The sequence below is a fragment of the Centruroides sculpturatus genome, unplaced genomic scaffold, assembly GCF_000671375.1.
Source record: "Centruroides sculpturatus isolate CEXI.00-Female unplaced genomic scaffold, Cexi_2.0 scaffold427, whole genome shotgun sequence".
Classification (NCBI taxonomy): domain Eukaryota; kingdom Metazoa; phylum Arthropoda; class Arachnida; order Scorpiones; family Buthidae; genus Centruroides; species Centruroides sculpturatus.
In genome coordinates, this window is record NW_019384635.1 from 379,479 (window position 1) to 393,980 (window position 14,502).

Genomic DNA, 14,502 nt, shown 5'->3' on the forward strand with positions numbered 1-14,502 from the left:
ATGATACAAAAAGTAAGAGTCAAAAATCAAAGTGACTTTGAAGTTTTCAGAAGAATATCATCATTTACATAGATATGACATTGTATCTATTGGAGAAATAGAAAAATTAATTGTGTCTGTAAAAGAAGGTAATTTGATTAAATATTACATTCACACTGAAGAAATATTTCAGATATTGCATGATGACCATATTGCTATTGACAGTGGCAATAGAAACCATATGGAAAAAGAATTAAGTATGATATATAAAAGTATTACAAGGGATACAAGATAATTTACTTGAACTTATATAAAATCTATTAGAAAAACAGAATGTTCCAAAGAAAGGCTTGATAGTTAAACCAATTTTAAGTAATGAAATGAACTTGAGATGTCAGTCACAAGCTGATGAGCAATATAAATTTATACTGTTGTACCAAGACCACCTGACTAAATTCATTCAACTATGACCATTAAAAACAAAAGGGCTGAAGATAAAGCCTTTTATCTTATAATGTTCTTTTAGGTATTTTTACAATTTTTGGTGCACTGAGTATCCTACAAACTGATAATGGCAAAGAATTTGCAATAATGTCATCAAAGAACTGTGTAGTATGTGGCTGAGTTAAAACTTGTACTTGGAAAGCCCAAGCACTCAAAAAGTCAGAGTTCAGTAGAAAGATGTAATGAAGATGTAGAAAATATGCTTAGTTCTTGGTTGGAGACTAACAACACTAAAAAATGGTCAAAAGGTTTACATTTTGTACAACTGATGAAATATCCAGCACATCATACTAGTATAAACTGTACCTCTATGAGGTTGTGTTTGGAGCAAAGTTAAAGTTGGACTAAAGAATTTTTTACCTAATGAATCATTGACTAACATTAATACAGAGACAGATTTAGAGACTCTCTTTAAAACTAACAACAATGAACTTTTTATATAACAAAAATGACATATTAGAAGTTTCCTTTAAGCTGATTATTTGTTAATAATACTTTTCATTAACATTAGTTTAATTAATACAGTTAATAATACTTACTTTTAAAAGATCTCATGTTGTTTATAAAATACTTTGAAATAATTCACAAAAAATTAAAATTTTTAATGAAAAAAGTAGAGATTTAAAAAAGTCAAATTGTCCAAAGGGAATGTAGCTGTATTTATAATGTGAAGTCAATTTAATAAATTAGACAATATTTATGAGGCTGTGTGGCCATTTAGTCATTATTCATAATGGCTGGGCATTACTTGGTCCATACCATATATATTGTTTTTACTTCCATGACATACATAATTCATCAAGAATTCATACTGGAAGGGAGAAGAATGAATACAGATTTTATAAAAATTACTGAATTATCTCCTGAAATGCATTCAGTGTGTTTGTTCCATTGCATTCCAGTTCAAAGACTTTTTTCTTGTTGCACAATAATAGGATTGCTGACAACACTGCAAGTGTGTGTCAGCTTTTGACACAAAAATGAATCTCCAACCTTTACCATTCTCCTTGCTCAGTAGAATTATCTCCTCTGGACTATTTTTTATTTTCCAACTTGAAATTGAAACTTGAAGAACACCAACTTTCAGATGTTTCCACCATTCAAAAGGTTATGACCAATGAATTAAAACAAATTTTAAAAAAGGAATTTTCTGTGGCACTCTGAAAATTGGACAACCTCACTAAAGCCTGCATGTGCCAATAGATCATACTTTGAATTAAAAAAATGTATATGTATTATCTTTCTATTAATTAAGTTATCAACAACCGTGAGGCAGATAATAGTGAGGGCTTATCAGACCAGAGGGCTTATTGGTCTGATAAGCCCTCACTATTATCTGCCTCACGGTTGTTGATAACTTAATTAATAGAAAGATAATACATATACATTTTTTTAATTCAAAGTATGATCTATTGGCACATGCAGGCTTTAGTGAGGTTGTCCAATTTTCAGAGTGCCACAGAAAATTCCTTTTTTAAAATTTGTTTTAATTCATTGGTCATAACCTTTTGAATGGTGGAAACATCTGAAAGTTGGTGTTCTTCAAGTTTCAATTTCAAGTTGGAAAATAAAAAATAGTCCAGAGGAGATAATTCTACTGAGCAAGGAGAATGGTAAAGGTTGGAGATTCATTTTTGTGTCAAAAGCTGACACACACTTGCAGTGTTGTCAGCAATCCTATTATTGTGCAACAAGAAAAAAGTCTTTGAACTGGAATACAATGGAACAAACACACTGAATGCATTTCAGGAGATAATTCAGTAATTTTTATAAAATCTGTATTCATTCTTCTCCCTTCCAGTATGAATTCTTGATGAATTATGTATGTCATGGAAGTAAAAACAATATATATGGTATGGACCAAGTAATGCCCAGCCATTATGAATAATGACTAAATGGCCACACAGCCTCATAAATATTGTCTAATTTATTAAATTGACTTCACATTATAAATACAGCTACATTCCCTTTGGACAATTTGACTTTTTTAAATCTCTACTTTTTTCATTAAAAATTTTAATTTTTTGTGAATTATTTCAAAGTATTTTATAAACAACATGAGATCTTTTAAAAGTAAGTATTATTAACTGTATTAATTAAACTAATGTTAATGAAAAGTATTATTAACAAATAATCAGCTTAAAGGAAACTTCTAATATGTCATTTTTGTTATATAAAAAGTTCATTGTTGTTAGTTTTAAAGAGAGTCTCTAAATCTGTCTCTGTATTAATGTTAGTCAATGATTCATTAGGTAAAAAATTCTTTAGTCCAACTTTAACTTTGCTCCAAACACAACCTCATAGAGGTACAGTTTATACTAGTATGATGTGCTGGATATTTCATCAGTTGTACAAAATGTAAACCTTTTGACCATTTTTTAGTGTTGTTAGTCTCCAACCAAGAACTAAGCATATTTTCTACATCTTCATTACATCTTTCTACTGAACTCTGACTTTTTGAGTGCTTGGGCTTTCCAAGTACAAGTTTTAACTCAGCCACATACTACACAGTTCTTTGATGACATTATTGCAAATTCTTTGCCATTATCAGTTTGTAGGATACTCAGTGCACCAAAAATTGTAAAAATACCTAAAAGAACATTATAAGATAAAAGGCTTTATCTTCAGCCCTTTTGTTTTTAATGGTCATAGTTGAATGAATTTAGTCAGGTGGTCTTGGTACAACAGTATAAATTTATATTGCTCATCAGCTTGTGACTGACATCTCAAGTTCATTTCATTACTTAAAATTGGTTTAACTATCAAGCCTTTCTTTGGAACATTCTGTTTTTCTAATAGATTTTATATAAGTTCAAGTAAATTATCTTGTATCCCTTGTAATACTTTTATATATCATACTTAATTCTTTTTCCATATGGTTTCTGTTGCCACTGTCAATAGCAATATGGTCATCATGCAATATCTGAAATATTTCTTCAGTGTGAATGTAATATTTAATCAAATTACCTTCTTTTACAGACACAATTAATTTTTCTATTTCTCCAATAGATACAATGTCATATCTATGTAAATGATGATATTCTTCTGAAAACTTCAAAGTCACTTTGATTTTTGACTCTTACTTTTTGTATCATTGTTAAATACACTGATTTTGTAAAAATTTGACTGTTTTGATCTTTTGCTGCTATTAACTCATTTAATTGGTTGTTGAAGCAGTTAATGATTGTCTATGATCATTACTTTTTTCAAAGAAGAAAATACTATTTTAAGAGGCAAAAGTAAAATTAAAATGTTGCACAAGATTAACTACTGGTTGCATGAATTTAAAATTTGATACTAAATGCAATACACATGCACAACTCAGATGCAAGTGCTGATTGGCTGGTGTATGTCAGATGATCACTCCTCAATGTATTATCATCACTTTAAAACTACAAGCCAACCAATGCCGTATGTCATCGAGCTAGAAGACAGCTATAATACTAATAAATTATGAAACAATTTGGTATTAGAGGGAGGCATTAGCTGCCATCTCGCTGTTTGTTTGTTAAAAAAGTTATTTGTTTATCATCACTTTGTCCAACCAGATGTTAGCAGTATTCATGGTGACTGGTCAATCTGATAGATTATGATAAAAATACTGAAATTTATTACAGTGCCTGATTTTGTTTGTCATTATTCATAATGACCGTATTAATCATTTAGTCCATAACATATATCCCTGTATTGTTCTGCTGTATGACTTTTAGAATTTCAGTTTCTTTAGTTAGATGTCTCACCAACCCAATCATAATCCAGTTACTTGGTTTTAAGATCATGAGCAAAATACCAAATCTCATCTCTCTTAAAGATTTTGTCAAAATAAATCTTTCTATGCATCCACCATTGTAATGTTGTCCTGACAAGACATGACTCAATCTTCTCTTTGCTCAGTTGTCAAGGCAAGTAGAACAAAACAAGCATACACTCTCTCTTCCTCAACTTTTCATTCAAAATGTAAAGAACAATGATTTTGAGAATGTTCAAAATTACAGTTATCGTCAATGATATTATTTTTATTTAATGAACTTCATCAACTCAGCAGCAATGGCAATATTTTCATTTGTTTGAATCAACAAAAGACAGTCACTTCTCTTGTTGTCTTTTACCAATTTCCTTCTGTCACAAAATTGTGAATACCATGAAGACTTTACTTTGGTTCATAACTTCATTACCAAACATCTTTTGTATCAGAAAGACCTGCTTTGATACAAAATTTAGTTGCAATTCTTTGTTCACTTTTTGAATGCATGGAGAAGCAACAGAAAAACAGTTTACACTAAATATTAACTTGCAAGTTTCTGAACATACATTAGTAACACTCTGCAGAATAGGTGAACAGACAATAGTTGCTATTACTTAATTAGGATGTTAGCTGATAAATTGCTATACTACTGTTCTGATAAAAAATTTAAGTCCTAAAACTTATAGACAGCACTATATATATATATAAAATCTTATTCTTACATGAAGTAATTTGATTATTTTCTTAGTTCTATGACAAAATGCACAATAAATAACTTAAATTAATATAAGTTCTGATGTGTAATTTGAATTTATTTAAAACTGTTCTTTATTTGAAATGTGTTATGATGATCTGAAAATGAGACAAAATATTTCAAAAAAATACTTAATCATGAATAAATCTCCAAGTTCCTTCAGATTTTAGCAATTTTAATTAAAATTCACACAAAATTATTCATGTTTGTATTATTATTATCATTATCTGTATATCATTTTATTTAAAGGAAAATCTCTTTCTTCGTAACTTCAAAAGAAGAATACTGAGACTAAAATTTCAGCTTGAAAATGCTGAAATGGTGTCTGATATTACTAATTTTGAGACAATTGTTAATTTTCATTTAAGAATCATAGCTATTATTTTTTTAAGCAACTGAACAACAGATGTGATAATGACAAATAACATTCTGAAATCAAATTTATTTAATGTCCCAAGTACAGATGAAGTGTTTGGGGAAAGAATGATCAAAATGGATTTTATATATTTGAAAACTGAATTTGCGATTTTGTAGATTAAAAGATATAGAATGCAATAGTAAAGTCAGTTTGGTGAAAAAACAATCACAGTCCTCTCTAAAGCAATGTAAAGAAAATGCAGTTGTTAGAAGAACAATTGTAGTCCATATGATTGTTCTTCCAACAATGATCNTCCCTATAATTACGATTCCTATAAAACTACGAAAAAATATACGTATTTTGGAAATGTTGAGTCGGATTAGTGTAGAATCGATTAATTTTATGGAAGAAAACCTTTCAATCAGCTGTAGTCCGTAAACTTGACACGTGTCGGGCTGTGATTGGAACGACTTGTAAGAAATCGGATTCCTAATAAATTGGAACGTATCTATATCTTATAGGGGGGTCGACTGTACCTGTATTGTAAAAAAAATAATATTTTTTTAAAACATTACACTTTTAAAAATTCTGTGCACAAACCTGCAATAGCAACAAATAATATGAATTTATTGCAATTTTTTTATAAATATACAGTAATAATTAAACCATGATATATTAATAAATTGAACTCTACTGAATATTATTATTATTGTATTAATTAGTTTTTGTGATAAAATTACAAACCAGATAATTAATAAAAAAAATATAATTAAAATAAAAATTTTTGCAGTTTTATTAAAAGAATAAAATTTCAAGAATTATAAGATTATATTAAGTTTTTATTCTAATTATTTGATATAATTTTAAAATCAGGTGCATTTTCAGATGAGCCTTATTTTTTGCAATATTTCTTCTTTTGTAAGCCTCAAAGAATCTATTATTTTTTGACTTATGAAAGACGAAATGTTATATAAAAGAAAAAATTACTACTCACCACACCTATATAACAATCACATACACTGAACCAATTTACAGTGTGGTACTGATCGACCAACTTGTTTTTGTACTGGTTGGTCGATCGTACCACACCGTAAATTGGTTCAGTGTATGTGATTGTTATATAAAAGATTGGATCTTTAGATAAAATAATTATAAAATAGAATTAATGTTAATTTTGTATAGATTAAAATTAGGAAACTGTCAAGTTATAAAATTGTCACTTTCTGTCAAGAAAAATTTGTTAAAACCTAAGTTTAACTTGTTCTATTTGTTTAGAGATGCTCTGTAATTACTAAATTCATCATACATATCAAACTTATACAAATATAAACATCTATAAATCCAGTTGTTAGACTAAAGCCAAATGATTGCTGGATTACATCAGACTATATTGATGCTACTAACTACTAAATAAATTTGAAGTAATATGGTCTAGATGTAGGTGTTTGTTAGATACCATCTCTTGATAAATTTAATAATTAATTTAGAAGGTTCTGGAAGAAAAGAATTGGTCTGAAGTGAGATTCGAACCTACAACTCCACTTATTGTGTGATTACATTGCCAGTTATGTTGCCTAGACCTCCATCTGATCTTTATGACTTAAATTTATTAAGAGATGGTATCTAATGTTTACCTTTAGGCCAAATTACTTGAAATTTAATTAGTAGTTAGTAGCAATAATATAGCTCAGTGTAATCTAGCAGTCATTTGTCTTATGTCAGACTTATTCTGTAAATTTCAATTTACAAAATAAATCTGATGTTGTGCTGAATATTAATATCATTTGATTTTGTATGCTGCCAGATTTATATGTTGAATCATACTGTTTTAAGATTATTATAATAAAAATTATAGTTTTATGTTAATTTTGAATCAGTACGATATAGCAGTTGATAACATTTTATTGTTAATAAACTAAATTTTTATAAAGGTAAGATTACAGTAATCTTTTCTAAGTGGTACAAGTGATTTTATTGATGTAAATCTAATTATTTCTATGCCAGAAATTCTAAATCCCTGTGAATTTAAGTTAGAGTATTCAATATATTTATTATTGGCAATTGATTTGTTTTATTTCTCTTACATCTTGTAGAATACGTCGAGGAGCTCATTATATAGTAAATCTTCGTTATTTCGATCTCTTCATTATGATCATCATTTCTTTAAGTAGCATAGCATTAGCAGCAGAAGATCCTGTGGACGAAGATTCTGAACGAAATAAAATTCTCAACTGTTTTGATTATGCATTTACAGGAGTGTTCACAGTGGAAATGTTATTGAAGGTATAATTGGTTGAATTTTTAATTCATTTCAATCAAATTTTTAATATATTTGTTTAGAAAATAAATAAATTGTACAGAATAATAATAATATAATCACAATCAAAAATTCCACATTTTGATTGAATTATGATCAAAGCATGAATTTCTTCCATGAGAAATATAAAATTAGTTTTGAAATTGATAAAAATCTGATTTCATCATTTTTAAATAACATTAATTAATTGATAAATATCTGAAATGATTTTTGTCAGTTTTAAGTGATCAAGTGATATCACGTTATATCTGACTAGTTTAGAACTATTGAAATAAGGAGAAAAGTCAAAACTTATATACAGTTGTGTCTGCTTAAACGAACCTGTATGGACTGTCGGAACTGGTTCATTATAACCAATATTCATTATATCAGATAATAAATAAAACATAGTCTAATTTGGAAAAAAGTTTAATGTCTCAAAGATAAAATGTAACAAATCATTACATAGCTTTCTATGTAATAATTTGTTACATTTTATCTTTGAGACATTAAACTTTGCCCATTAAAAACATCAATATAAATGTGCATGATTACTTTTAAAACTCTGTTAGTTTTGTTTGTTGATTTTTGTTAGTTGTATAGCATTCTGTAATATATAGTTCCACCTCAGCAAAACTATTTGAAAAGTATTATGCATTTGTAAAAACTCTTGAATAACAATAGTGTTTTGTAAAACTTCATAAATTGGTGTTATTGGAATGTCAATATCATATGAATATATTGTATCACCATCTTCATCCTCACTAATTTCAATGTTTTTAGAAAACATCATAGCTATAATATCATCATCGGTCAAAAGTTCTCTACTTATAACACTGTCATCAAACCTGATATATTCTTCAAAATCATAGTCAGAAAATGTATCCTGTAACTGCCGAGGGTGCTCATCTTGAACACCTTTTGCTTCTTCATTCGTAAGTTTACTTTTAAAAAGTTCATTGATCAGAATGTTGTCATCTGAATTGAACTCTTTTCCATTAGTTTGTAGAAAGCCAGCATGTTGAAAACAATTTGCTATTGTTTTCATTGATACATTTTGCCATGCTATATGTATGAAGTTATTGCATCAAGAAAATTTATAGAAAATGATTCTTTGCTATTATCTATAGAAGTTGCCATTTTTGTAAGGAGAATTTTTGCTTCTTAAGCTGTGTATAATTCCTTGATCTAAAGGCTGTAGTTTTAAACTTGTATTGTGGCATTAACACTAGTATAATACAATGTAAATTCTTGATGTCAGGATGCACAGGGCAGTTGTCAACCAATAATAAAATTTTTAATTTTTTCTTCTCGGTTCTTCATCCCATTCTTGCAGTTTGCCACAGAAAATGTCAGAGGTCATCCAAGCTCTTCAGTTAGATTTGTAATTTACCAGTAGCCATCAATTTTTGAAACATCTTGGATTTTTCAATTTACTGATTACTAACAATTTTTTCTTTTCTGTTCCCATAAGATTTGCTGCTATTAGAACAGTAATTCTTTCTTTAGATAACTTTATCACAGCACAGCTTTCTCCTTTGAATTTTAGCATTCTATTTGATGTATGCTTTTAAAAAAGACTCATTTCATCTGTGTTAAAGTTATCACAATCTTAGAAATTTTCTCTAATTTTTGCCACTTATTTTGTAACCAGTCTTCTGCCATGTCTATGTTTACTGTAGCTGCTTCTCCAACAATTTTTCTGCTTCCAATAATATGTTTTTTCTGAATCTCTCGATTCAACTTCTACTGCATTTAAACTGTTCTCTTTTCCTATTTGCTTCCTAATTTTTCTGCTTTTGACTGCAATAAAGTACCACTAATAGTTGGTTTTCTTAACAGAGATTTTAAAACATATTTTAACAATACTTGATCTAATTTATCATGCACTGATTTTCTAAGCTTTTTAGCATTTGAATTATCATGTTTGAAACTTGTGAGTATTTTGACTTTTCCTTCTAAAAGGTAGTAACTGTCAATTTAGTTGTATTCATTTTTTTACATAATTTGCTTTCCTTCACACTGCTTTCTAACTTTTTAATCATTTTATATTAAGCCTGTAATGTAAATGATTTACATTTCTGTTTACACTGACTAGCACTAAGTCATTATTATTTCATAAAGATATATGCATAGAACTTCATAATTATGACTTAATGAGCGACAAGAGTCGATATACCTCGTGATTACATGCAGTTTGTTATTCTTTATAACCAATATCAGTGAATGGAATTTTTCTAACTAATAACAGCATAAATTTTAAATTTTGTGACGGTTTGGTTTTGAAATTCAAATTTGAAATACTGTATTTTTAGTTGAAAAAATTTTCTAACTAATGAAACAAAATCACTTAACATTTCAAAATTGAATGTATGCGTTTGGTTTCCTGCCCATTTAATTGTTAATAACAGGTGAGAAATAACATTTAAAGTTTAAATTACAGAATTAACAAATAAAAATTTTTGACAGTGTAAATTTTTACATTCATTGTTAATGGACTGGTAGATGAACCTCAGAAAATATTTTTGTGAAGTAAGAAAACTGGTACAGAGAGTATAAAAATTTTAATTTGTGATGAAAAATTAGGTAAATAAATGTGTGCATTAAAATTAGTTAATTAAAAGCAAAAATACCCAAATTAAGCAACATTTTCCATATTAGGTAATTTATGGTGATGACCCTTTACCTTTTGTTTAACCCTTTCATGTCACTCCCATCATATTACAAGAAAAGTTATTTAAAAACCCTAGTAATAACTCAAGAGTATTTTTTATATGCATAATCGATAGCTATACTTTTTTTAAACCCAAATATTGTTCCTTATGTACAGAAGTTCATTATATGAGTTTGTTGTAGCCAGAAAAAAATAACATAGCTCTTATGGGTGTTTCATTTGTACTTTTAAAATCAGTTTGTTATAAGTGAATACTACTGTATATATGTTTTTTTCTTTACAGACATTTTAAAATTTTCTTCTTTAATTTTTCTAATTTTGTATAATAATCATATTTCAAAGTTTTTAATAAAGAAGCTGATAATATATATTGTATGTAATAACCCTTTTTTTGTTTATAAGAATAATTTTGAATAAAATAATACTGAAAATAGTATTTACACTAAAATTTTCCCTTGAAAATATGAAATTTCTAAATCAAAAAAGTACTTTTGTATATAAAAGAAGTTTTTGAACATAAAAATAGTTAAAGATTATGCAGTATTATCATGAACTTTATTTACATATGAAATAATTGAAATTATTGTAACAGATATGTTATCATTTGATAAAAGTTGTCACAAAATATCATTTTCTATAATTTAATGTTAGTTAACATCTACTTTGCATTGCTTTCTTCTCAGAAGACAGTTTTTATTATATCTTAACATTAAACATTCTTTTAAAACTATCTTTGATTAAAAAAGACAAAGAATCTTAAATCAGCATTCTGAAAAAAAAAAAAAATTAACTGACTACCATACTTTACAGCATATAATATACAAGTTTTGTCAAAAAGAAGTCTAAAAAAATCACCCTGTCTTGTGTTTCTGTTTCAATCTTGTTGCAAAAGTTTGTAGGCTAATGAATTTTCATACAGCCTTCAGTAGGCTACAGATAAACTCATACCAAACTCAACTTTTGAATAAAAATGTTGTTATTTAATTAAACACATTTAATTAAATATTAAAATTATTGTTATTATTTGCTGTAACTAAACAGCTTTTGCATGTATTTTAATGGTAAATTTTAATTTTAAATAATGTGTTTTAAACTTTCTTTCCTTCTGATAAGTGAAAGTGCATTCTAAATTTATTAACAATGGACATAAATGTTAACTTCTCCAAATACAAGGGTTGGAATTTTAATAGTGATAACTCTAAAATTACATTTTGTACAAAAACATACTGTACTGTACATGTTTCAGATTTTTTACTGTCCTTCAACATAGTCACCAGCAGTATGTAAGACCTGTTGCCAGTGATGTGGAAGTCACAGGATGCCATCAGTAGAGCCTGTTTGGTTGATTGCCAGATATGAGCAGTCTACTGCCTGAATAATATATGGAACAGTTCTGAACTGCTTTCCATACAGTGGTTCTTTCATTTTAGGGATCAAGGCAAAGTCACAGGGGCTTAAGTCCACAGAATACAGTGGATGGTAGAGAACTTTCTAACCCCAGCAACTGAACAATGTAGCAACACATTGTGCTCGAGCATTGTCATGCAAGATGATGAGTGGGTTCTGCAGAAAGTACTTCTGCTTTCTTCTCAAAACTGGTCACAGGCTGTGTTCCAAAAATGTAGTGATACTACATGTTTATGGTCTGGCCTGGGGTACAGCATGTGTCAGAATAATACCATTGCAATCATAAATGAAAATAACTATAGCTTTCACCTTGCTGGAGTTCTGACAATCTGATAAAATTTTTACTTTTGTGGTGACCCATGACACTGCCACTTAATTGATTGCCATTTCAGATCTGGCTCATAAGGTTTTGCTCATGTCTCATTCAGCATAATGATACGGCATAAGTAAGCTTTTCTTCATGCTTGTAGTGCTCAAAGTGGATACGAGCAGATTCATATTATTGCCATTTCTTCACAATGTCTAGCATCATTGTATGTGACAACTCTGTCTTTTAAGCTAACTTGCTTATCATTTGGTGCTGATCTGTATCCAGTAACACGGAATTAGCATTTGCTTGTTCTTCACTTGCATAGGGATGACCTGGAGAGGCTTATCTTTCTCATTTTCACATACGTCATTGAAGGCTTTTACCCATCTCGCTATTCTTCTGTATGGTAATGTATATTTTCCACAAGCCTCTAAGAGTCCTTGGGGACACTGTTGTGCAGTATAACCTCTGGCACTTTCAATCTTTATCCAACTTTGCTGCCATGGAGCAGAAAATTTGGATAAAGATTGGATGAAGACACATGGAGTTGGATGGTAAAGTCCATTTGCTCTGAGGTTAGGTAGGTATATAACCAATTCTGGGTGGCATTAGCTGGTTGCATTGTATTGGGTTTCTATAACACTGTTGTCTCTATTAAATTTCCAACCCCGGTATATGGCTTTTAAAATCATGTTAATCCAATTGTGTCAATTAGTCCAATACAGGCAACAGTTTCCTAAATTGGACACCAATTAAATGTAATGAAAGATGATTTCTCTAACCCTACATATTACTTGTTCGTTCATCACTGAAATAAAATTAATTAGAGTAGTTTTATCTTCAGTACTTTCAGCAAATGAAATATAATGTATTTGAAGAAGTTTTAAACATTAAAAAAGACAAAAGTACTTTTTAATAAATTTTATTTTAACAATGTATAATAATTTTTTTAATGAATTGTTTTATTATTATTTGTTAGTTTCAAGAATTTTGGAGATTACACTTAATATAGTCTCACTTATCAAAGATATTAGATATTATCAGATTTTATTAGATATATGCTTTGAAAAAACATCAAAAATTATCATCTGTGATTCAATCAAAATATACTTAATTTATATTTTTTATTTGAGTCCTACAACTCATTAATTTTATTTCAGACATTTAAAGAGCAAATAGATTGCATTCAATATTTTTGATAAATATTTTAAAATAAAGGATGATTTTAAATTATTGTCAGTATTTCCATAGTCTAATTTTCCAACTGGAAATAAATAAACATGATTACAAAATATGAAAGTGCAACTCAAAAAGCTTCATTACAGTCGACCCCCCTATAAGATCATTGATTTTTCCGTTTTATCTGAATTACATGTTGTACGAGTCACTTAGATTTTACAAATACGTGTGCCGGACTGAAACCCAGCTCACATATTTGTAAAATCTAAGTGACTCGTACAACATGTAATTCAGATAAAACGGAAAAATCAATGATCTTATAGGGGGGTCGACTGTATATATCAAATCAATACTGCAGAATGCTAAACAATTTCAACATGTGCACCTTTTGTGGCACACACAATTTCCAAACGATAATCAAGTTTCTCCTCAGTGTTTTCCAGCGTTTGCATTTTCTTGGGTGTATGGAGTTGGAATGAACTGTTATGAAAAACTGTATGGCAAGCAAAGATAGCTTCAACAAATGAAAGGTTCTACTCTTCATTGCTAAAACCTACGTTATTTGTTAATTTCTAAATGCTGACTTTTAGATTTAAAAATTTGCTATAATTGAACAAAATTTTGAATATTATAATGCCATCATTTGACCCAAGACTTTCTGAATAACAACTAACAAAATTTTAGTTTTTATATGACAGTGTATTAAGATGAGTTACCAACAAATGTGAAGTAGGCTGTCTGATGTGGAATAATAATGTGATCACTTCATTAATATAACATGAATAGTCTCAACCCCTAACATTAGGGACAGCCATTAAGATAGTGCTTAAAATGAAAGATTTCCAGATGGGAGACAAAAAATCAGGAATCAGAAATTTCAATGACTGGTAGATAAGCAGGAAGACTAAACAAGAGATGGAGAGAAGAGTTCTGATATTAGTTTAGTACAGGTGGTTCAGCTTTAGTGTGGTGAAATGTAAGGAGCCTGTCCATCCTAACTTAGTGTTACATTGAAGCTTTCACAATACATTGAAGAGTTATAGTATTTGACTGTGCACTAGCAGAGGTGTATTCAAAGCAGAATAACAAGGATGATTGAATAGCCACAGTTTATAAAGAAGACATCTGAATCTGACTACGTGCTAAATTATTTCATTGATATCTTTATTGAACTATGTACAATACCTGTTTTAAAAGTATTTGTTTATTATTTACCTGTTTAATTGATTTATTCTTCTTATTTGTATTATTGAAACACATATTCACAGTGTATATGAAAAGTGTGTTAAATTCTAT

General features: G+C 28.9%; 1 protein-coding gene across 1 annotated transcript in view; it reads left to right on the forward strand.

Annotated features, from left to right (window-relative positions):
* LOC111625859 (voltage-dependent calcium channel type A subunit alpha-1-like) overlaps positions 1-14,502 on the forward strand; it is a 243,048-nt gene that overhangs the window by 107,586 nt on the left and 120,960 nt on the right. Inside the window, exons 19-21 of the mRNA XM_023369099.1 lie at positions 5,610-5,619; positions 7,272-7,282; positions 7,375-7,623. Coding sequence (XP_023224867.1) covers positions 5,610-5,619; positions 7,272-7,282; positions 7,375-7,623 — 270 coding nt within the window. The remainder of the gene's footprint in view (positions 1-5,609; positions 5,620-7,271; positions 7,283-7,374; positions 7,624-14,502) is intronic.